General features: G+C 41.0%; 1 protein-coding gene and 1 pseudogene across 1 annotated transcript in view; both read left to right on the top strand.

Moving 5' to 3' along the window:
• SHROOM3 (shroom family member 3) overlaps positions 1-24,314 on the top strand; it is a 123,503-nt gene that overhangs the window by 49,165 nt on the left and 50,024 nt on the right. Inside the window, exon 2 of the mRNA XM_025043791.1 lies at positions 18,093-18,224. Within this exon, the coding sequence (XP_024899559.1) occupies positions 18,093-18,224 (132 nt within the window). The remainder of the gene's footprint in view (positions 1-18,092; positions 18,225-24,314) is intronic.
• Positions 10,718-10,836, top strand: LOC112476408 (annotated as a pseudogene).

The raw sequence follows: 24,314 nt of genomic DNA, 5'->3' as shown, positions 1-24,314 counted from the left end.
GATGGTGAGTGCGGGGCTCCGGTCCGCTTCTCCTGGTCGGCGGGCGCGACCACGGCGCACGGCTGCCTTTGGAGGAGGGAGGGTTCTCCGCCGCCTACTCTCTAAAGGGTGTCTCTTTCGGTTCCTCTGGCGACTGTAGAACCCTTTCTATGGGGATGGAGTCCCGGGCTGGCTTTCACTGCCTGCTGCTGGCCTGATGGGGGGTAGGTGGCGCGCCCGAGGGTCTTCTGACACTCCTGGGCCTTGGCTCTTTTTTCATTAGGGAGGCAGAAACTGCCACTCCAAGAGGAAAATAATTGCAGATTATTGACAGCATGAAAACTTTTCAGAAGAAATGATCTGTGAAATATTTTAATTTTGATAAATTGCTTTCCACGAGGTCCCCTACTGAGTTTAGAACGACTCGTCTTTCTTTTACTGGATTTGTTTCTGTAGGAAAGGTCCCAAATGTGCTTTGAAGGGCGTGCCTGCCTCCTCCCCGCCCCCAACTTGTCCATCTTAAGGCAGCTTTTTAAAAGGTGTGTTCCACATTCATTTAACAAAAGTTAAATCATGGAAATGAAATTATACCTGACACATGCTCTATTCTGAGTTGCCAGAGGGGAAGAGCTTATTAAATTTCAGGACATCGAGCATACTGTGGAGTTGGGAGCTGTTGGTCTCTTTCTCTTGTGTATTTTAAATAGCATTACTGCTTTTTTGTGTGTTTTTGTTGTTGTTTTAAACTGTAGTGTGGTGAATTTGTGTGCATGCAGGCTTTTGGACTGGGAGCGAATGAAAGCTACCCACATACATATAATCTCCATGAACAGGTTGCTGTGAGATATCAGGGTGCAACAGGAAATCGGCACAGAGGCTCCTAAAGAAGTTCTGTGCCTTTTCTGTTCGTAATTGTTAATATTTAAAGGCTAGTTAAATGATCATCTCCAGTTAAAAGCACGACGGTCAGACCTATGGCTAAATCTTCCCCAAATAATTCACCAGAAATTGGATTGCATTTGAATTGATTCTGGATGGTTTTTTTTTTTTTTGTCTTTTACAATATATTTTTTCTGATTATAAAAGTATTGCATGATCATTGCAGAAAAGGTGAAATATACAGAAGTGAGAAATATTCATAACAATGACACTTATGTTCTGTTTGCTAAAGCCATGTTTTTCATAGAAGCCCAGTCATTTGAAACTTTGCAGCTACGGACATTTTTTAAATTGCTAAAAAAATACCTGGTTTAGGAACTAAAACTAGTAATTGACAAGAAAATAAATTTGTACTTAAAAAAAAATGTTATAACCAACAATAACTCATTCACATGGTTCATGGAACAGAATTTATTGTGGCAATTTCTCTTGAATCAACTTCCCACATCTGTTCCTGACAAATGGTTTCTGTTTGCATAGCCTGTTTTGTAAATACATCTCTCTACCATTTGAAGGCAAAGTGCCCAATCACATACCCCTTTCCAGTGCTTGTAGCTAGGCTCATAGAGTTAATATTTTTATTGGTTTCTACATCAGAACTTCCTCACCATACGCTTGATAAAACCCTGGAGAAGGTTACCAAGGGATGTTGAAGAGAATTTACTTCCCTGGAGCTTTTAAGAATAGGATAAACATCCATCTGCCTAGGATGGCTTCAGTGCAGTACTGTCTGAATAAAGGAAGACTAGGTCACCTCTCAACTCACATTGAATTCTAAACATATTCAGCCCTCAATAATCTGGGACCAAATGAAGATTACCCCAAAGCACCTGACTCCAGCATGAGGCGAAGCCCTGTTTTGATTTATGTAAAACAAAGATTCTCCTTTGGTCAGAAAGATTTACAATTATCCCTAGGACTTGTTAATCCTTTTCTATTTATGGATAGAAAAATCAATAATGATTTAATTACTGTCTAAGAAGTTATAGGTTGAATACAGTATAAGTTGTGATTTAAGGTGAATGAATGAATTGATTCATGGGAATTAAAAGTTCTGCCTCAAAGGCAGGGAGAGGTGTGTGTGTGATAAAACCTCTAAGCTAAGGATGGTATGCCTAAGAGCTTTCTCCAATTTGGACCCAATATTCTTTTGAGTATCCTATCTTGTGTGTTAAATCTAGACAAATATATTCTTGACTTTCTTGATTTTTTTAATGTAGAAACCATGTAGCACTTCTACCAAAACCAAGATTTCCTGTAACTTCTGCTGGAGACTGTTCCCCTGGGCTCCAGCAGTGCTGCTGTCTCCTTGGCTTCTCTCAGAAGGTCAGCATTTCATGGCTTGCTGCTTCCTCTGCCCTCCTATCTGACAGAAGTATCCTGTAATTCTAACCACTGTGTGACCTCAATTGCAGTGACACCTTCCTCCCTTTCCGTAATGTCACTTGATCAGGAGTAGCCACCCCTCTTTCTCCTTGCAGGATCAATGGGAAGGGTTCACTTTCTAGGAAAGGCCATGTCAAAAAGAAAATGGGGAAGTCAAGAGTCTCCTGGCTGGGCAGTTTTCACCTTGCTTAAATACCTCCACTTCACACCTTTCAGCTTGTCATATTTTTCCATGTATGCCAAGCATGTTTCCTTAATGCCCAAAGAAAGAATACAGTATGAGCAATGATTCAGCAAATATTTACTGTATGGGAGGCAGCCCAGGAACTGGAAATGGGTTCTTTACCATCAAGGAACTTGTCATGTAAGAGGAGAAATCAAACAATAGTAAAGTAGGGCCATTCTGAAGGAGTAGAGTATAGGGTAAAGAACTTAGGTTTGTTATAAGTTAAACATACACCACCCCAATGACCCAACGCCTAGCTATTTATCCAAGATAGATGAAGACAAATGTCCATAAAATGAATTGTAAAGAATGTTCATAACAACCTTATTCATAATTGTCAACAACTAGAAACAACCCTATATCCATCAACAAGAAATTGGATACTGTGGTACATCCGTATAATGGAATACTACTCACCAATCAAAAGGAATGAACTCATGACCCACACAGCTACCTGGATGAATCACAGAACCACTATGTTAAACTGAAAGAAGCCAGACACAGAAGAATACATAAACAATTCTATTTATGAAGTACTAGAACAGGCAAAACTAATCTATGACCCCAGAAGTTTGTGCTTGCCTCAGGGTGTGGGAAGATTGACCAAAGAGGTAAGAGATTTTGTAGAGCAATGGAAATGTTCTGTCTTGTTTTGAATGGTGGCTACATAGGTATACACGATCAAAATCCATCAAAATGAACACTTAGGACCTAAGCATTAGCTTAATTAGAAGAAAAACTTAGGTTCTAGAGATAGACAAGGGTACACATCTCATCTCTGTCTCTAGATGTACATTACCTTGGGCAAGTTATTAAATATCTCTGAACCTGAAAGCATTGGGCAATAATAAAACATCTTCATAGGGTTATTGTGAGGATTGAGTTTGATAACAAAAGTATTCAGCTTAGTAAGAACTCAATTGTCAGCTAGTAATTCCATGCACTGTGATAAATATAACATGTGGTTTTGATGTTCATGATAAAATTACTTCACTTTTGTAAAAGCCATCTCATTTAATATCAAAGATCTCATAGCATATTAACTTATATCCTTAGCATTATATGTGTCTTCTTTTTAATGGATCTCTTTTTGAGGTTGTAGGGAGTTTAAAGTTTTTGCCACCTTTTCAAAATACCACTAGGGCTTTGCTTTGCCAACACAGGTAGACCCCAAAGAGAGTAAATACCCAATAAGCAAACCCCTCTGTGTTTTAGGTCTGATTTAATGGTACTAGTTGAAACTGAACTCCCAGACTAGGCTCACAGCATCCTCCGGGAATCCAGGTGAAAGGGTTACATATTACATCCTCTTTGCAAAGCTGTGGGTGGAAAACAACTCTTGATCTCTGTATCAAATTAATATTGTGCTTTTTTTAAGGGACAAATTATATAACTTGAATTTTCAGTAAAATACCTTGGACAGAGTGATAAATATGATAATACAGGAGTTTACTTAATCTATTAAGCTTCAATTATCTTTAAGTTCAACAAAGTGTTTGGGAAAGACATTTTATATACTTTGCCAGCTCCAACAGAGGCATTTTGTTGTTGGGTTGGTTTAATTCATTCAATAAACAACAAACATTTCCTGAGAACATATTATTAGCTTCTGGGAATTTAACGATGAATAATAAGACATCTTACACTCAAGGGTTCATAGACCCCTTGAGTATAAATGTATATCCATTTCTTTTAGAATTTTTTTCAGAGTAGAGGGCTCTGTCTTAGGTTAGTCTTGTTGGTTTTTTTGGTTGGTTGTTTTTAAAAGCTCTTGCTGATTGATGGTGGAGGTTTAAAATCCTGGTTCTTTTTCATTGGTGCTATTGTCTTAACAGAGTTTCTTGCTAAGGTTTGCTCTTGTTATTTTTTACTGAAAATAACAACCACCACGTGGTCTCATATAAAGGCAATTTAGTGTAGTGAAATGGTCTTATGTGGTAGAGACAGGATGGCCTAGGTTTGAATCCGAGCTCTGCTGCTTACTGGTAATTTAGGTCAATTTTTTAAATTCTTTAAGCCTGAGCTTCCTCATCTACAAAATGGTAATAATAATAACAATAATAATAATAATAACTTGAAAGAGGTATTAATACTATTTAGATTAAAGCTGTTACAAGGAGTAAATGACCAAAAAAATAATGTAAAAATAACTAGCCTGGCACCTGGTGGGTGTTAATTTCTAATATTTACTGAGTACTCGCTAAGAGTTGAACACTGTCTGAAATTCTTCTTGTACCTTCCTCACACTCCTACAAGGTCGGCACTGAGGAAGTCCACAACACAGAAGAGGTTAAATAACTCAGTGAGGGCATGGAGGTGCCAGGATTGGAACCTAATAAGATCCTGCCTCTCAGCTGATGAGGTTCATAATAAATGTCAGTTACTTTTCCCTTTTAGGTAGAATTATTTTTAAGATTTAATTATTGCAGGGAGAAAGTAACACTGGTAAGTGGTGCTAGTATCCTGTTGTGGGCTGCCTGCAAGTGAGCACTGGTGGAGAAATTGGTCCACTCCTGAGTGTGTTCTTAAATGGTAATGAGTCTACTTACTACTTTGTTGTGGAGGGAGTGGGGGATTGTTGCAGGAGATGAGCTAATGTAATTGTCAGGTTCTTTCCCCAGCTCTCAAAAGTCTGCCTATCAGTGGCCCTCTCTGACATTGTCCTTCACCCCCTACCCCAGTGACTCAAGAAGTCAGTTTGTGAACAAAAAATGTGGACAACCTGGCCACCTGTTAGGATTCAGCCTAGACTTCACGAAGCCCATTTAGGGATGGACGTAGGTGCAGTATTGTCTTGGTCTCTACAAGGATGCCAAGGTGAGAAATGTGTTCCGGGGGGCCCTGTCATAGTCAGAGGAAAAGTAAACTATTGACCCAGAACATTTTGTATTAGCTATTTCCATTGGCATTTCCTCAACTCCATTCAGGAGAACCCTGAGCTAGAACTTCGAGTAAAAATAAATTCTAGGTGGTAGGCTGAGAATCCTATTGCTTTAATGAAGACATAAGAAGTCACAATGGCCAATTTGTTAAAATAATGTGTAGATGCCCAGGGGGGGAATGTAAAAGATACAAGGACCTAATTTCCTATTTAGATATGAGCCTTTTCACTTGATCCCACCAGGATGCTCTATATCCTGTCTTGACACCCAAGCTTCTCCTTTCCAGCACAATTAGACAGCAAGAGTCTCAGGACTTTTTTTCTAACCACGAAAGTGGTGCCAGGTCCATTTACAGATGCACCAGGGAAGCCCTCCACTGGACAGAGGAGGTGCTGCTGGAAGCAATAGGCTGAAGCCAGGGGGCATGGGGAGGAGCCCCATTGCCGCGTTCTTGAAGGAATGTCACTATATGCCATTTCTGTCCACTCAAGTAAGCCACATTATCTTAGGGCAAAATTACTGGCAGACAAAATTCTTTTAAAGCTCTGCTCTCTGAAGGGATGAGAGGAAATGGGGAGGAAGAACCGACAAGGATCTTAGCTCTCTGGTTGTCCCTGACCTTTCAAGGCTGCTTTGCAGCGTACAGGCTCCACTTTTCTCTTAGTCTGACTCACAATAGATATTAATGGTTAAAGTTAGGAGAATTGCAGCACTGTTACTTGAAGTCCTTTTCTGCCTCTTCACCATCGCCTCCAGCCTCTTTTCCCTCAACTTTAAGCCCTTTGTGTCAGTTCCCATGGTTACCTCTTCACCACTAGCAGCTGGAATGCCATAGTGAGAGGAGGCAGCCTCCCCTACTGAGCCAGGTCTGGCTGGGGTGGAGGCCATGGATCTGCAGCTGGATCTGCAGCTGGATTGCAGCATGGGGTCACAGTTCAGTTCCTTCTCTTTGTTGTGGGTTCTATACTTTTCCCAGGCTTGGTGTGTTGGGGTTGCAGGAGGAGGGAAGATGAGGGGTGATATATAGCCCACAGGGCATTTTCCGCCTAGGCTGACCTGCCAAATTCCTGCCTGATGCCCACCCCATCTCTGTATTAGTGCCCAGTGGAATGGGTGGGACTTTCTCTGTCTAGTCAGGTAAAACTTCTCTACCTGCCTTCCCTGTGCTTTCGTTCTCAATACCATCTGTTTATGGGTTAGTGCAGGAGTCCCCAACTCCGCAGCAGCAGACCGGGTACTGGTCCGTGGCCTATTAGGAACTGGGCCGCATAGCAGGAGATGAGTGGCAGGTGGGCAAGTGAGCGAAGTCTCATCTGTATTTGCAGCCTCTCCCCCAAGCTATCATCACCACCTCAGCTCCACCCCAGATCATCAGGCATTAGATTCTTATGGGAGCACTGGTCCTTAGTGCCCAAGAGGTTGGGAACTGCTGGTTAGTGGACATTAACAAGGCCAGGCATTGGCCTTGAAGGAATTAGTATCAAAGGCAGGTTTTCATCCAACCTGAAACACCAGGGAGGCACCGGAACTGGGGTATTGCATGGGAACTTGAGGTTCAAGATGAGAACACAACTAGCTAAGGGGTATTGCATGGGAACTTGAGGTTCAAGATGAGAGCTAGGAGTTTGTCTTGAAGCTGTCTCCTAAGATACCACTCGAAGGCTTAAATTCCTTCTCATTTGGGGTCCAACTGGCCCCAGAGTTAAGACAGGAATTATAACTACAGGTAGAAATGAGGTAACCCTGGTAGTGAGGGTAAGGAGTAGTAGTTACCAGTGAAAACCACCAAAACTCATTGCTTCTGAGGAAGACAGTACTTGAAGAATTCTGCTCTTTTGGGATAAGGCAGCTCAGTTTTCCAGAGATCTTTCAGCCCTACAAAATAATCTTACTAAGCCCTTAGGTGATGCAATTGTTGTGGAAGGTGGTTAAGGAAGGGCACCCACCCTTTGGAGCTTGTAAGGTGTGGGTCTTGGCTTTACCATTTTTGTGGTTTTGAGCAACTTATTTAAATTACCTGTGCCTCAGTTTCCATCTCTGTGAAAGGAGGTCAATACGTCATAGGGTTGTTATGAGGATTAAATTTGTTATGTAGAAATACTTTGTAAATTGTAAAGCTCAACACAGGTGCCAATTTGCAGTAATTTTAAATGATGTTTGAGAATGCCAGGCAAAACTAAAGACATAGATTTTTGTCTCATTTTTGTGTTATATATGTCAGCCGGTCCAGAATTCCCCTGGAGAGAATAAAATAGTGTTAGAGTGAGTAGGGACATACAAGATTTTTTTTTAAAAAAAGCCAAAAACACTAAACTGCGTTACACTAACCCTGTAGAACCAAAGGAAAGGAAAAATGATGGGATGAGTAGAAAGCCAGTTCATGGATCCATAGTTACAAACACCTTGAAAAGGTATATTGTAAACCATAAACAATGACTTTTCCACAAATGCTCTGCATTTTGCTCTCTTGCCTTCTGTTTAAACTACTTCCAAAGAATATAAAGCAAAGCTGGGGGAAAGCTTGGGAGACAGAGAAAGCCCTGCTTTGGATGATAGCAAAGGTTGGAAACATTTAGGTCTGAGATTTGGAGGCATTTAAATAGCATGGAATGTCTATTATCTACGCTAAAAAGCAGAACGAATCTTGGATATTGTGGACATAAATGCAGTTGGCACGAGCTTTAAAAAAAAAGTGCATGTGAGCTTCTTTCTAAGACCCAATAATCCTCTTGGGCAAAGTAAGGATTAGGCCTCCCTCACAGACAAGGAGGTGAGTTCATTTTTGCTAAGATTCCTCAGCTGATGCCAAATTTAGCAAGGGACCTATTTTCCCCCAGTGAATGACAGTCTCCATTTATATTTTTAATGTCCACCCCTCTTCTCTAGGCAGGACTAGGACAGGAGCAACTTATTTGCAAATAGATGAGAAAGAGAAACTCTGGCTCCCACCAACCACATTGTGACCCTAGGGACTTGCCAGAGCAAGAGTCCCTTTACCTCCTCCTGCCTGCAGGAGGGGAGGGGTCTCTTGCCCCAGAGCCCAAGGTCAAAGGACCCCAGGGGCTCAAAAAAACTGGGTCCAAACTCATTATATTTTTTTAAATTATTAAATTTATTGAGGTAAAAATGATTAATATCATTATGTAAATTTCAGGCATACAACATAATTCAATATCTATACTCTATAGTGTGCTCACATCCCAAAGTCTAGTTTCCTTCCACCATCGTATTTGACACCCATGTTTTTAAAACAGCCTTGCGGATACGTTCACTGATATGTCATCCCTGCCCAGTGCCTGAGGCTCCCTCTGGTGTTAGGAGGCCTTTGAAGAACTCACGTGAATTCTGTCATCTTTGACACTTCAGGAACCATTTCTTTCACACCAGGGTTAGGTTCTCTGTGCTAGTCTGTTCCTAAGGGGCCCAGGTGGTGCCCCATATTTCCTGTTCTTAAATGGCAAAAAACCTCTCCATTTTGGGGTTAAATTTTATATCCCTCCCCATATGCTTTAGACATTTGCAGTTTCCCTTTATAAGGAATTTAAGAGCCTATGATTATACCACCATCCTGACACATCCCTCGGATGACTTTTCCCCTTCTCTTATTGGCCACTTTGACTTAATAATAGCTCCCATCTTGTAGGGATTGCCACACACCAGGCTCATTGGATCCCACAGCAGTGCCACCAGGCAGGTAATTCTTCTTCCTTTTTTTTAACAGATGAGGTCCTGAGACTCATAGAATAGTGACTAGGGACTGGCAGAGATGGGGAACCCTGGCTGACCTGGCTCCAAATCTTGTGTGTCTTTCCAGCAAGACTGGGGGTCAGAAGTTGTCTTTTATTCAACGCAGATTACAACTTGAAGCCTGCATGCAGAAAGTGCTCATCACTTGTGCATGGAGGTCCTCAGAGATGATGTTTTCTCACTTGGGATTTATCATTTATGTCCCTTTTACACCTTAGTTCATAGACCATTAAAGATAAAGGAATCCTAAAGCTCATACAGACAAACTTGGTGTAGGTCTCCTGGCTGCAGGTCCAATATTTGTCTTCTATAATGGGGTGTGCATATATAGCCATTTTTGGTGTCTATTTAACCATTCAAACTCCTTTTTCCTAATGTTTTGTGGAAATAGGGAGTAGGTATTACCAAACCCAATTTCCTGTGTAACTTCCACCATGATGCTTCTTGTCCTCTTTCCTCTTGTTTCTCTCACAAGTAGATCCTTACCAACGTGCTTTCCTAGAGGTCATCACTGGTGCTACACCATGCAGCATCTAGGGATAGTTGGGTTAGGGATAGAGAGGGGTCCCATCTGAATTTCAGTAATTCCACTTCAGAAAATGCTTTTGGTATTAAATGTTTGCCACCTTGTCAATGGACTCTTAGCATTGCAGAATCCAAAGTAAGTGTGGCATATAAGAGATAGCATGGAAGTTAAAAGTTAGGGACCCTGGCTTCCTGTGCCAGCCATGCAACTTACAAGTCCTGACCTTAATCAAGTAACTAACAGTTCCTCTGAAACTTCCACCATGATGCTTCTTGTCCTCTTTCCTCTTGTTTCTCTCACAAGTAGATCCTTACCAACGTGCTTTCCTAGAGGTCATCACTGGTGCTACACCATGCAGCATCTAGGGATAGTTGGGTTAGGGATAGAGAGGGGTCCCATCTGAATTTCAGTAATTCCACTTCAGAAAATGCTTTTGGTATTAAATGTTTGCCACCTTGTCAATGGACTCTTAGCATTGTAGAATCCAAAGTAAGTGTGACATAAGAGATAGCATGGAAGTTAACGGTTAGGGACCCTGGCTTCCTGTGCCAGCCATGCAGCTTACAAGTCCTGACCTTAAGCAAGTAACTAACAGTTCCTCTGTGAGGCTATCTACACCTGCTACATGAGGATAAATAATACCTATTCAACATGCCCTTTAGGATTATTATGAGGGCCAAATGGAATAACCTCTGGAAGGTGCTTTCAAGCTATAATGTATGATATTAGAGTAAGGAATTTTTATGGTTCACTGCGGAGGTTTATATGGTTCTTTGGGAACACTAGAGAAAGGGAGTAGGGGAAGAAAGGCAGCAGCTGAATTTTCTCAGGAAGCATTCATCTCTCTCTGCTTACACTGGTTTCCCAGAAATCCTGCTTCCTCCTCCGATGAGTATTTTCAGTGTTTGCTGAAGCTCCCAAGTGAATCCTGCTGCAGCGGAAAGTCTTTCCACTGCTCGAACTGGCTCCCAGGACAGGTACATCCACTTCCATTGCCCAACCAAGGTTTTCCTTTAAAAATATGGAGAAATTGTCTATGGCCATGCCACCCTGAACAAGCCCGATCCTGTCTGATCTTGGAAGCTAAGCAGGGTCAGGCCTGGTTAATACTTGTATGGGAGACCACCTAGGAAGACCAGGTGCTATAGGTGTAAAAAATAAAAATAAAGTAAAATAAAAATTTTTAAAATATGGAGGGAGGATATAGTAGTCTGACTGGCTCTGTATGGAGAAATTAGACTCAGACTCATTCTAATGAGGAACAAAACAAGGCTAATTTACTTTTTCTGGTAATTAAAATGATAAATGTTAAATGTAAACACTTTGCAAGCTACAGAAAAAGAGAAGAAAAATATCACCCATATCACCCAGTAGTAACATTTTGGTATATTTGCTGGTCTTTGGTTTGCATGCATGTCTTTTTGTCTTATATGAGGAGCAAAGGGTGATGTGGGAGAAATGACAGGCATGCATGGCTTGGCATGTGGCTGATGCCTAAGAAAAGTGTTCAAAGCCCAGTTATCCTCAGAAGTGTTTAATGAGGTGGAGAAGTAGAGAGGGCATAGCCTTTGGCCATACCTTTTCCTACTTGTTTTTATTTTGCTTTCTTTGTTTGTGAAATGAGGGTTATCACTGTCTCCGATGATAAGAAAATTAACTGAATAACTTTTAAAGTACAGTATCTAGTACATACTATGTGCCCCCAAAATGTAAATTTCCATTCTGTTGGTAAGAAGTTACCATTTATTGCTAGGCACTGTTCCAAGTGCTTTACAGTATCAGTTTGTTCAAGCTTCACAACTACCCTTTGATGCAAGTGCTGTTATTATCCTATTTTATAGAGAAGGAAACTGCATCACAAGAAGTTAAGTGACCTGCCCAAGGTCAGATGCCTACTAGGTGACAGAGCCAGAGCAACTGGCTCCAGAATCCATATTGTTCATACATATCATACAGCCTGCCACTTCTCTGAGTTGATTTAAGGGCAGACTCTGTTTGTAGAGAATACCATACCCCTACAATGCTGGTGTTATTAGCTTAACTGTAAGGCCTTGCATGAGTGCCCTGGGTTTTCTTATGCACTTGCCTTGGGATAGCTATTATAGACCTCAGTGGGTAGAGGGATCGAAGTCAGAAGTAAATTTGAAGGAGATTAAATATTTATTAGGTTAAAATATTTGGCTTTTCCCCCTACCTACCCTTTTAAAATCTCTGTGCAAAGTTAGCATAGAGGTCATTGGCTAAGATCTGGTAATAGTTACACTTCTGGTTTCACAAATTATCAGAATTTATTTCAGTGGTATAAACTGTACACATATATTTATTTGGGTGGTTTCAGGGGAAAAACAGCAGCAAGAGGAGCAGGAGATACAAATGGACGTGGGTCTGGGATGTAGATGGACACCTATGCACGGCTGAAGGGTTAAGTGTGGCCTTCATGTAATAACCAAGGAGCAGATCAGGGTGGGCTAGCTGAAAGACAGAAGGAGTTTTAAGTACAAGTGAGTGTTATGCATATGATGGAAAGCACCAGATAGGATGCAGACCCGAGGGGATGCAGAGTGAGAGCCTCCTAGATGGTAATACTAATTTAAAAAGCAAAAAAGTAATGAAGGGACAGTGACCCAGAGGTTAAGTCTTAATGTGTGGGTACCAAAGAACAGTAACAGGAACAGGGGACTTCTAAAGAAAGGGAGATTCACTGAGAATGTGAAACCTTTGATAAATGCTCAGCCATCAGAGAATGAAGAATAGCTAGCTATCTTAGGCTAAGAACAGAAATCTGCACTCAACAGCATCAGTTCTTAAAATCTTCCTTCGGACACTGAAGAAGCCAACCAGGCCTTCTCCTGCCTTCTGGAGACTGAAGGGACAAGTGCTCGGGAGCCTATGGTGATGCTACCAGAGACCTGCTAACAGGATAGAAAGATGACAGTAAGTCCAGCTTCATGCATGATGGACATGGAGCAGGATAAAAAGAAAAAAGAAACTAAGAGCACAACTTTTAATAAGACAAATTATGAAAACCAGTACACACATGCCCCAGTATAAATCCAAAGGAATTTCTCCAAAAGATTCTGAGAACAAACTTAGTCCTATGTAAATGTACTTCTATCTGCTTAATCTTAAGCATTCTGACTGCTTTGAAACAGGAAGCAGCAAAACTGTGCCAAGCTGTGCCAGCTGTTTGTCAGAAGGCTTGGCCATGGTCCCCCAGCCCAGGTCCTTGCTACTCCCACAAAAGCTGGTTGCTAACGAGATGGACCAACAGTTAGGGCCCAATTCTGTTTTCACAAAGAAATTGACTCAACCTTATATAGAAAGCGACTAAAAGAAGAGATCCCTATCTTCCCCAAAACATGTACATAAACTATTTAATGCTTTAACAGTTTAAAGGCATAGAGCTCTAATTTGGATGCATGATACAATGAATTCTTTTACAGTCTCCTATGATTCGTTTAACAGATCTGTATTGTACCTATCATGAGCCACTCACTGTGCTGTGTCCTGGATGGACAATGGTTTAAAAAAACAAACTGAAGAAAAGCCGACTGTGGGCCCTGGCCTCACTTAGCTTACTGCTGGTAAAGATGCAGACCACGAGCAACTGCACAATTACACTCAGCCATGAGTTCAAGGAAGGAAAAGACCAGGTGCCAGGGAAGAGGCTGTTTGTGGTAGATGAGGTGCTCCCTGAGGACCAGGTGTTCTGGGACCAGAAGGCTGAGGAGGAGCCAGCCACGTGAAGAACTGGGAGGAAGGCTCTTCTAGGCAGAGGAAACAAACAGCACGTATGAAAGTGAAGTGCTTGGAGGGCTTGGGGAGCTCAGGCAGGCCAGTGAGGTCAGGGCGGAATGAGAGGGGTGATGTTTACGGGTGGGGTGGACAGGAGCCAGGTCACTTTAGGCCTCACAGATCAAGTTAAGAAACTTAGGTTTTATCGGAAGTGCGGGAGAAGCTATGCTAGGGCTTTATTAGAAAATGACATGGTCCAATTACATTTTTTTAGAGGGTATGCTAGCTGCTGAGTAGACGCTGGATTGGAAGAGGACAGGAGTGGAAATAGCCAGTTAGGAAGCTGTTCTGTACTGGAAAGAACACAATAGAAAGGAAGAAACTGCTGATTCTAACAGATAAGCCAAGCACTTCTCTTAGGTCGTAACAGTCCATGCCAAGGAGATGTGATTCCTGGCCCCCCTACTCCACCAGGGACAAAATGAAACTATTTAAACTTGGGAGAAACCAGGAACTGGAAAGACCATTTTAATAGGACCCGCCCACCTTCTTATCTTTCACTTGGCTTCCCTAGTCCTTCCCCAGGTTTCCTGGTGTTCAGGAGAGCCACAGGAACAGAATGATCTTGAACTTTTTATTGGCTGAAACTCAGTTTAGATATCAGTTAACAACTGCCATTAAAATATCAAATAGTAAAGCAGTATATATTCAAGAATTATGACTACTGGGGGCAGGGAGAGGAGAAAGTGTGAATGTGCTCATCATAGAAAGTATAAATATGTAGGTGGTTGACCTGGATTTCTTGTTTCTTAACTATTTGTGGAAGAAAGACGATACTGGGATTGTGGATCACAATCATTTTTTTAGCCCCTGCTAACAGCTTTGATTCCTGTTTCATCCTTCACAGTTTGTGATATTGAGGCAGAACGGCAAGAAACAATATAAAAACAGCCCCCTAAAACATCTCACTAGTTTCTCCAGCAGTTAGCTCGTGAACTAAAAGGAGATAGGAGATCTGTTGAACATTTAGCAGTATGTCATTTATTGAACAATTCTTTGTGCCTGGCACCAAGCTGGCCTGCTTGCCTTTCTGAGCTTGTGGTGGAAAAGAGGGACCAGCAAACAGGCAGTAGGAAGAACTGCACTTTGAAATGTAGAAATGTATATCAATAGCCAGTATGCTGCTCTGCTAGCAGGGAGGGGGTCACCTCACCCTGACCTGCAACCAGTGGAAATGATGTCCAAACTGAAACCTGAAGGGCACGAGTGTGAAAAAGCCAGGAGATGGTGGTACCTTTCAGGAATCTGGAAATAGCCCCATGAGGCTGGAGGTTAATATGGTTTATTTCTGTATTTTTCACTTGAAGCTGTTTCAGTGATTCCAAGGTGTTTACAATATACCTTTGGGTATCTTTAAGTAAAATAATGTACCACTGAGTATCTTGTAAGTAAAAATAAGCTTATTTGGTAACATGTTTAATTAATGGTTCCATCATCATTCTCCACCCATTCTGACAAAATCTGGATTAGTAATTCCAAGGCCTATAGAATTTGTGATAAACTGAAAAAATTTGAAACTACTAAACTGAAGGGAAGAAGAGTTGGTGATTGTCAGTGATTTTCTTCCCAAGTGGGTATGATTCCATGTGTCATTTGAGCCAAGATATATAACCTCTTAGTTTCTGTTTGTTCATCTGGAAGATGGGGCTAAAATATTAGTTCTTGCCTTTATAGAGAAATTATGAGAATAACTCCTGACATGTGGGAAAGTACACATATCTTTTTATAGGAAAGACTTGGAATAATCTGCCCCAGTCATGTGGTACCACTATAGCACCATTTCTCAATGAGATCAAAGCACATGGCCAGCTTGGTCAATTCCAGTCTGCTGTGAGGCAGACAGCACAGTAACCTCAGATGGGTAGGAAACTCTGTGATTCTGGAGACTGCCCGAGTTCAACATGTAGATAGGATAACTGGCAGGGGGAGTAAAGGGCAAAGTGAGGATTCCCATTGGGGGTCTCTGGGACAGTAGGCTTCCCAACACTCATTCCAGGATTATTTTCTGCCTAGATTCACTGTGGAATTTTTTAAATTAGAACATATGGGTTTTAAAATGTTTATTTGTTGTCTAGATTATTCCAGAAAGAGTTTAAGGCAGAAAAGGTGTGCTCTGGGTGCTGGCAAGTCTTCCCACACACTCTCAGGCTATTTCCTAGTTGGTGCGGGGCATTTAGCTCACTCAGGGGCCCCCAGAGCCAGCCTAGGAAGGGTCAGGGGAGGTGAAGATTAGCAGGGAGGCTGGGTATGACTTAACCTGGGGATCGCAGCCAGCACCAAGAAACATGGGTCTCACGAACCCTTACACTCAGCTGCTAACATTAGCTGGTCCCCCAAAGGTGGCGGTGACAGGACAACATGTGGCAATGGAGAGCAGTGCTAGGGTGCTCTGTGATGAAAGAATCATGTATTGAAAATCCTTAAAAAGATAAGACAGTCTCATTTTTTACATTCTTCCATCTCTTTCCCATTTACCTGCACTTTCTGCCAGCCCGTCACTGTGACAGTACACCCCTGGACCTTCTGTCCCTCGGTGCTTCCCAAGAAGGAGGAATGGGCAAGGAAAGAGAAAAAGGCTTAGCCATTGTCCAGAGACAACAGAGCCAACAACTGTGGTTTAGGCCAAAAATGAGGAAGTTATTAAATGCCGCAAAGGTTTTGAGAAAGCTCAGGCCTGGTCTTTGTTTTCTCCTAGCAGATGACATTTGGTCTAGAGGAGAGCCGGGAAGGAAAATCTTCCGTCAGAATGGACCATTTGATGTGACATAAATTTGAATCTACTTTCTGTCCCAGCTTAAGCCAGATGGCCATTGGGATTGGTGCCTCTGAGGGTTGTATGAGGGATCCTGACTGAGGACCACTTGGTGAATTCTGCAAAAGGCCTGACGTGTTAACTCTCCAGCTCTTTCTTGCTATTATTTCCAGAATAAATTGGGTCTCTTTAGTTGTGTCAATTGTGCCTAACACTTTCACTGAAAGGAGCTCTAAAATGAAGATACTGTAGTAAGACAATGCACATACCATGCATAGGCAGAATACTGGACAGTTAACAGACTTTATTCAAAAACTTTTTAGCAACTCTGCAAGATAGGAATAATAGTGGCTAATTTGCCGAGTGCTGAATATGGGCCAGGCTCTATTTTCAGTGTTCTACTGAATCGGTTTAATTTTGTCAACACTTAGGAAAGCTGCTGTTCCTTTCCACCCATTTCAGGGATGAGAGGACTGAGGCAAAGAGAGGACAAAGTCACAGAGCTGGTCAGTGGGTAGGGCTCGGACGCTAACTCAGACAGGCTGACTCCAGAGCCAGGCTCCTAACCATTGTGTATCTTGCCTCTTATTTTTCACGTCACAGATGAGGAGCCTGAGGCCCAGAGTTTACTTGCCCACTCAGTTCAGAAATGACAACATCCACCAAGTCTTTAGACTTCAAGTTTAGAGTTATACTGAATATATTCAAAGCCAGGAATCCTAAATTTTGTGAGAAAAGTGATACACAGGAGGAGGTATTGGTGCTTAGGTATAATTAAGGTAAAGATGAAACTAGCTTAGAAGTGGAAACTCCCATTGACTCCCTGGTCATCTCCCTCCATGTCCCGAAATGAAAAAAAATCAACACCACTTGGTAATCTCGCCCCCTCAGCCGAGGCCTGTGCAGAGGAGAAACAGCACTGAGTTTGCACTGTCTCAGATTCCTGTTTGCAGGATATGCACACCAGTCTGCTCTCAGAGGCTTAGAAAGATTTTTAAAGACAGACATCGAAAGCACACTGCTGGTACCCAGCAAAGTGGAGTGATGGCAAACCTGCTTCAGAGCCCGATGCAGGGGACAGTCTGATTAACAGGAGGCCTTAGGGGTGCTGTCAGGGCGTTTGGAAATTCAGAAGCCAAGACTCTCCTAAGGAAAAGAAATAGGCCTTTTCCCATGGCGGAATGCATTGGCCACGCGGGGCTTAACATTTTTCTTTGACTCCCTGGGAGTATGGAGGAAACGGTACTGGAGATGGTGTTGGGGACTGGGGGTGGGAGAGTGGATTTAAACGGACACACAAAAGGCTTGCCTCCAGCACAGTGGAATCTGAACAATCTGAAATAGTCTGGGCTCAAGAGCTGGCATGTGCTTCTGAGCTGCCACCCACTGAACAGAGTGGGGGCTCCACTTGGAGAGTGCTCACCCTGCAGAGACACTGAGAACCCAGGCGGCAGGGCCTCGGTTTCAGGGAACCACCTCATCTGACAGTTTGATTCAGTGAGTCCAGTTCTTCACTTACCAACAGATGTTGAGTTATAGGGGAGTTCACTTCATAAGAGTTAGTGTATCTTTCTGCCCCTCCTTGGTTGGAAAATCTGGTATTCTAAGATTGGAAGTACACCTTATGGTTCCATAGAAACATAGATAGGAAAGGATGAAGTGGTGGATTTGCCTTCTTTTAGGCGGAGATCCTCTGTGGGTACAGGCTCACTGTGTACTTAGCTGTGTCGCTTTGCTCTAACTCCAGGGTTAATTTGCACATGTGTTTCTTATTAGATTCATTTGTCCCCCTGCCCATGAACACCATCACACTCAAGTTCCTGTTTTCTTTTTTCTTTCCTTTTTTTTTTTTTTTGCCAGAGATGCATGTGCAGACCCGGGTCCTGCAGGTATTGGCACTTCTGACTCCTTTGACCCAGAGCACCTCACCTCTGACCCCCAGAACAGGAAAGCAGCATGGTCAGGAGGAGCTAAGCTTCGGCTAAAGCACAGGTAAGAGGCAGAGGGATCTGTGCCGAGTGGTTCAGAAAAGGGACACAGCTGCTGGAAGAGGAAACGGGGTGGGGGAGGGGTGGGAGGAGGGGTAGAGTGGACAAGGCTAGTGAAGGTATAGGCTAGTGAGAGAGGGAAGGAGAGGCTGAACAAGGAGGTCAGATAGAAAGAGTTCAGAAGGATAACCTTCTTAATTGCATTTTTCAATCTAGGTTCTGAAGAACCTAAAATTTCCAGGGAGGTAATCCAGGGTTCCTCAAATAATTTGATACAAATATCTTTTTAAAAATATACTCACAGCTGTTTTTAAAACTATAATTAAAAACACTCGAAGTGATATATTAATATCTTATACTTTGGAAATGACTAATATGTTAAATTGTACAAGATTAATTCATCTTTGAACTGATAGTCATTTAGAACTTCTCTTGTCTCTAATTGAGGAATGTCCTAAAGTTACAAAGTTAGCCTGATAAAAATTTGCAGCCACTTATCTGTGTTCCTTCCTACATGCTAGGTGGTGTGTCAGGACTTTGCAGATCACATCAAATCCTCACACCAGTCCTTTGAGGTTTGCACTAGTATACGAGAGGTAGTGGATCCAAATCCAGACAGTTCGATCAAGCTTATAGCCACTACACTCTATTGCCTCAATAGTCAGCACGACAGAAACTACTTCATAGGACAACCATGGGAATTCAGTAAGATAAGGTATTCAAAGCTCTTAGCACAGAGCCCACTCATAGAAAATGAGAACTAAATGTTAGGTAAAATAAATATTAAGTGGTAGTTTAATGATGTTGTGCTTATTGTTCTCATCATCATTTTCATCATTATCATGGAAGGCTGTGTGCCAGTGTGAAAGGCAGTATAATATAGTAAGATGAGGTCTGTAGTGTTAGACTACCTAGAATTCATATTGTGATTCTGCCACTTATTGCATAACTGCAGGCACATTATTTAAGCTCTCGCAGTTTCTAATCTGTAAAGTGGCTTTAATAACTAACCATAGGATTGCTGAAAAGATCAGAAGTGGTCATACACATAAAAGTATGTCAGGCAGTGCCCCGCACATCATAAGCACTCACCAAATGCTGGTTATCATTGTTTTCAATTATTCTGATTTTGGTTTGGGGGAGTTCTTTCCTGTAGACACATGGACTTGCATTCTAAATAAGTAAACATTGTAAATTCGGATTTATGCAATTATCCATGTTTATGGATATGCAAATATGCATTAAAGTATTTGTTATGTTTTATATAATAAAACAATACTTGTATCTGGTGTCTATATTATGGTATTCTGTAAGATTTCATTTTAAAAAATGATTCAAAAAAGTTTAAACATACCGATTGAGGACAGGCCGAGATTTGCAGAGGGCTCTGACTACAAGACAACCAGCTGACAGAAATTGTTTCAGGGTCAGCCTGAAGAAGCAGAAGTATCAAGGTTATCGCTCTTCCCTTCAGCCTCCTAGGCTCTTCAAAATGTAGAGAAGCAGAGCCTTCTATTTCATAAGACTCCACTTCTATTTCATAATGTAGCACCAGTGGCAAAGTACTCAGGGCTATAAAGTCATAGTCAAGAAGTTATTGCACTAACCTGGGAGGAAAATGATGAAGACTTGAACTAAAGGTGGTGATGGGACAAGAGATGAAACAGATTTGAGATGAATTTACGAGGCAGAAAAACAGCAGATGAGGATGGGAAAAGGGAGAAGAGAAATTAAAGAGTGTGACTTCCAAGTTTCTGTAATGGGTACTTGAGGGTGTTTGTGGGGCCATTAGCCAGGAAGATGAAGGCAGGAAAAGCAGAGAATAAGTAGAGGTTAAGAGCTTGAGTGCTGGAATCACACAGACCTGGGTTTGAGCTTGAAACAATTAAAATATTTTACAAAGGGATCCTTAACAAGTAGATGAAACAAATGAACCTAAATGTATATTCAGTTGGTGTCCTAACCACTGGGAGATTGTCTTTGAAGCAAGCTGGTGTTGCCTTCATCAGCACGGCCATCATCATCGAAGCTGGTCAACCAGTGCTTAAAGAGAGACTGTAAGGGAGCAGATAGGCAAGCCATTTCTTTTTGAAAAGTCATGACCAAGATGTTCATACACCGCTTCTGCTCACGTCTTACTGGCTGGAATTTTTACTCTATTTACACTCTAAGAATTTTAAGTGTGTCTTTTCTCCACAATTATACTATAAGACCCTACAGTAGTCCATTTCCTAATTTTTTCCTATCTTCCGAAGTGTCCCTGCAATGCAGATGTCACTGATATAGGACTGAACTGGAAAATTGGAGCGGTTCTATTCCAATTCTGAGCCTAAATCTTCCCCATTTTGTTATTTTTTTATTTTGAAATAGTTTGACCTGTAAAAAGTTGCAAAAATACTAGAGATTTCCTGTATCCTTACACACAAATAACAAAACTAAGAAATTAATGTTGGTGTAATACTATTAACCACAGACTAAAAGACTTTATATAGACTTTATTTAGATTTTACCAATATTTTCCCCTTCTAATGTCCTTTTTTTTGTTCCATTTTTTGTGTTGCATTTAATTGTCATGTTTCCTTAGTCTCCTCTAATCTGTGATATTTCCTCAGTCTTTCTTTGTTTTTTAGGACCTTGCCACTTTTGAAGAGTATGGTCCAATTATTTTGTAGAATGCCTTCTATTTGGGTTTGTCTGGTATTGTCTTATGATTAGACTGAGGTTATGCGTTTTTGGAAAAATACCACAGAAGTAAAGTACTGAGTGTTTCCTATCGGGATTACATGATGATGATTTATTACTGGTGATGTTAACCTTCATTACTTGCTTAAGGTGAAGTCTGCCAAGTTTCTCCATTATAAAGTTATTATTTGTGTCTTTGTAATTAATAAATATTTTGGGAGTGATAACTTTGAGGCTATGCAAATATCTCGTTTCTCCTCAAACTTTCTCCCACTGATTTTAGAGTTGATATTTTTACTCTACTGTTCTAAAGATGATTCTGTATTTCATTCTTTCTACACTTATTCATTGGAATTCTATAAGGAACAGCTATTTGTTTCCCCTACTTATTTATTCAACTATTTATATCAGTAAGGACTCCTTCATATATCAGTCATATTCTACTCTGTGGGTTATAATCCAATACTACGGTTATTTATTCTCAAATTGTTCCAGCTTTGGTCATTGGGAGATCTTTCCAGCTGGCTACGGTCTAAATCCTGGTTTGAAATATGGAAAGGGGTGAAGTGCTGATGTCTTGTTCTTCCACATAGAGAATGTGGACATGATGCGCTTATCATCATTTTAAGAGTCTTACAAATGTTGAAGTGGGAGGTTAGTAGTGGGCATCGAGCAAGTCTTATTTGTGACAGGTCACGGAAGCCTATACACTGACCTTGGAATTGAAAAGCGCTGGGGTCACCTCAGAGGCCAGTTCCAAGTCCAGTAGACCATAGGTATATATGGCTCCTTTTTCATGGAGAAAACAGCCAGAAGGAATTTCTTACTTATTTATAGGAAAAAGAAAGCACAAAAGGTATATACAGGGACCAGCCGAACAACCGAATTCAAGAGAGAGAGAAAGAATCTTAGTGGCCCAGAGCTTTCTGTTCTTACAGATCCGATCCCAGCTTCCCTTCTTGCTTCAATCCCTGAATTCTCTCTTATCCAACTTAGTAGGAATCCTATGATCTAACTTATCTTGGCAGAAAATTTTCCCTAAAATTTGCCAAGCCTTAGGCTAGGATAGTTCAGTGAGTTGGTAAAGGAGACAAAATGTTCCAGCTTTAAAACTCAAGATTTTCTGAGCCAGTGCTTTCCTCCATGAACTCCTCATCCCTTCCTTACTTTCCACCACCAGTCACCACCATCATTATAATAATGATCTCATCTAATTACTAAGCATTTACCCATACCTGGTGACATGTTTTGTGCTCTGTACATCAAGTAAATCAAGATGATCAGAAAATAGAAACTCACGGTTTGACTCCTAATTCATTCTCAGTTGAGCAGCAAGATTAGTTCAGCTGGTTCTCTGCACTTCCTTTGGCAATGAGTTCTGTCCCCACAATGCTGACCTAGTGTTCTTAAGACTATGCTTTAGGAGGCCTGAGTGGATCTTTATATAGAACCCCTACTTCAATAGCCTCTTAAACTGTGGGAAACTTAAAGCAATTAACACATACTTTTGCAGACAGTAGCATTTTTGCATGTGGAGGAGGGCGTGGGTTTAGCAGGGAAAATCATTCAAGGAAACTTCCTGATTTCACTTTGATGCATTTTATCAGCAGATGATTTTCCTTGCTTCTCTCTTCTTCCTGCCCACAAAATAGAATCCTGGCATTTCTAAGCTGCTTGCTATTGTCTAAGATGCTGGTTCTTCTCAGGAAAAGTGAATAAGCCACCTTCTCTTCTTCTCTTTAAAGCAGGAATTGAATTTTAATTGGCCAGTTTACAGAGGTGACTGGGAACAAGTCCCTCCCACTTGCACTAAGCTTAGCTGCACTAAGCTTAGCAAGTTCAGGGCGGTTCACGCTGTCTGGCTGGAGGAAGCCTTTGTAACCCTGGGAGGAGCAAAGAAAAGCAATAGCAGTGTGTAATGGCTTTTTACCCTACTCCTGAATGTGACATTCGGTTGGCGAGAGGGTTGTTATCTAGAATGTTTCTGTTTGCCACAAGGTAAGTCGACTATTACATTAGAATGAGATTTAGAATCTCATTGCAAGATGATTCTCAACTGACAAGCCTTTCACAGCTATCTGTTTGATGTTGTGTTCTATCTGTTTATAAAGAAAGATGATCAACCACACGTTGAGTTTAAGCCCATTTTCTCTAAATTGTCATGAAAATTATCATTTGAGAACCTCTTGTAATTTAGCGCACTATTAATATTTCTGTGTGGGAACGTTCAACCATCCTCTCTCCTGTATATACTGTTGCCATATTTTTTATGATAGGAGTATTGAGAGTGGCTTTTTATCTCATTCAAATTAGCAATTGCTTTGTGTCATGTACTTCATGGTTTTGTTTCCCCTTTTTCCTGGGGAATTTCAGAGCATTTCTGTTTCTCACGGAGAATGACTACTTACCTATGTGCTAGTAGCCAAGTTCTCTATTCTCATTGCCAACATTTGTCTAAAGAAATGGAACCTATGAATCTATTCTCAATTTTAAAGAAAAGGTACAGTCTTCTCATTTGACTTCAAGTTTACATGAAAAGAAGTGATTGATTTTGCCAGTTTTGTTATTTAACTCGATCATAATTAAAGGTTTAAAGACTTGATTATCTTTTCCCTTATTCACAATAATTTGAATTCAGCTTTTAGCCTTATAAGCTTGATTCAAAAATGTAAACAAAATGTTTTCATTGAATCAAAATTTCTTTTTAGAGTTATCTTGATGCCAATGCTTGCTTCTAAGGATGCTTTTACTGAAAATATAATATGGAAAAGAACAGGTGGATATAACAGTCATGGTAATGTTCTAGATCTCAGGGTAACTTGAATCTTTATTATGGGCATTTCTTTTATTATATCTTGTAAAGAGTAAAAAATAAAAATATGAACTGCTTTTATTATAAAATACACATGTATAGAGAGATATCCCAGGGCTGGTTTTTCAAGTTTTATCTGGCACTCTTTCACTTGAAAGTGAATAAGAGTGAGCATTCTTCTGAATTTTATGATTTTTCTCCTCTACAGTATCAGGTCACGTGTGAATGTTGGTGGAGGTTAAACTTCTCCTTATTGGGAAATTTATTATGGAAACATTGGCAGGTATTGACTGAGGAGGTGGAGCAAATATCCCGAAAGTTTTCAGCTTCTGTGCCTTAAAACCCTCACTATTCTTTTCATTCAGGTTCCAAGAGTATTTGAATTTTTTTTTAAATGAAAAGATATTTTCCAGTATGATTTTGAAATATAGAGTCTTTTTTAGACCATTGCTTAAGGTTTTTATCAGAAATGAATGCTTTCTGTCCTCTTTGTTGTTGCCTTTGATTTCTTATTTGTGGTTTCTTCCTCTAAATGAGGAGAAAAGTGAGGTAGAGAAGAGAAAAACAATACAATACATTGAACTTACTCCAAAAGAGAAT

This window comes from Pteropus alecto, unplaced genomic scaffold (genome assembly GCF_000325575.1).
Source record: "Pteropus alecto unplaced genomic scaffold, ASM32557v1 scaffold161, whole genome shotgun sequence".
NCBI lineage: Eukaryota > Metazoa > Chordata > Mammalia > Chiroptera > Pteropodidae > Pteropus > Pteropus alecto.
The sequence above is the reverse complement of the archived record's forward strand: the minus strand, read 5'-3'. Positions and strand labels throughout refer to the sequence as shown.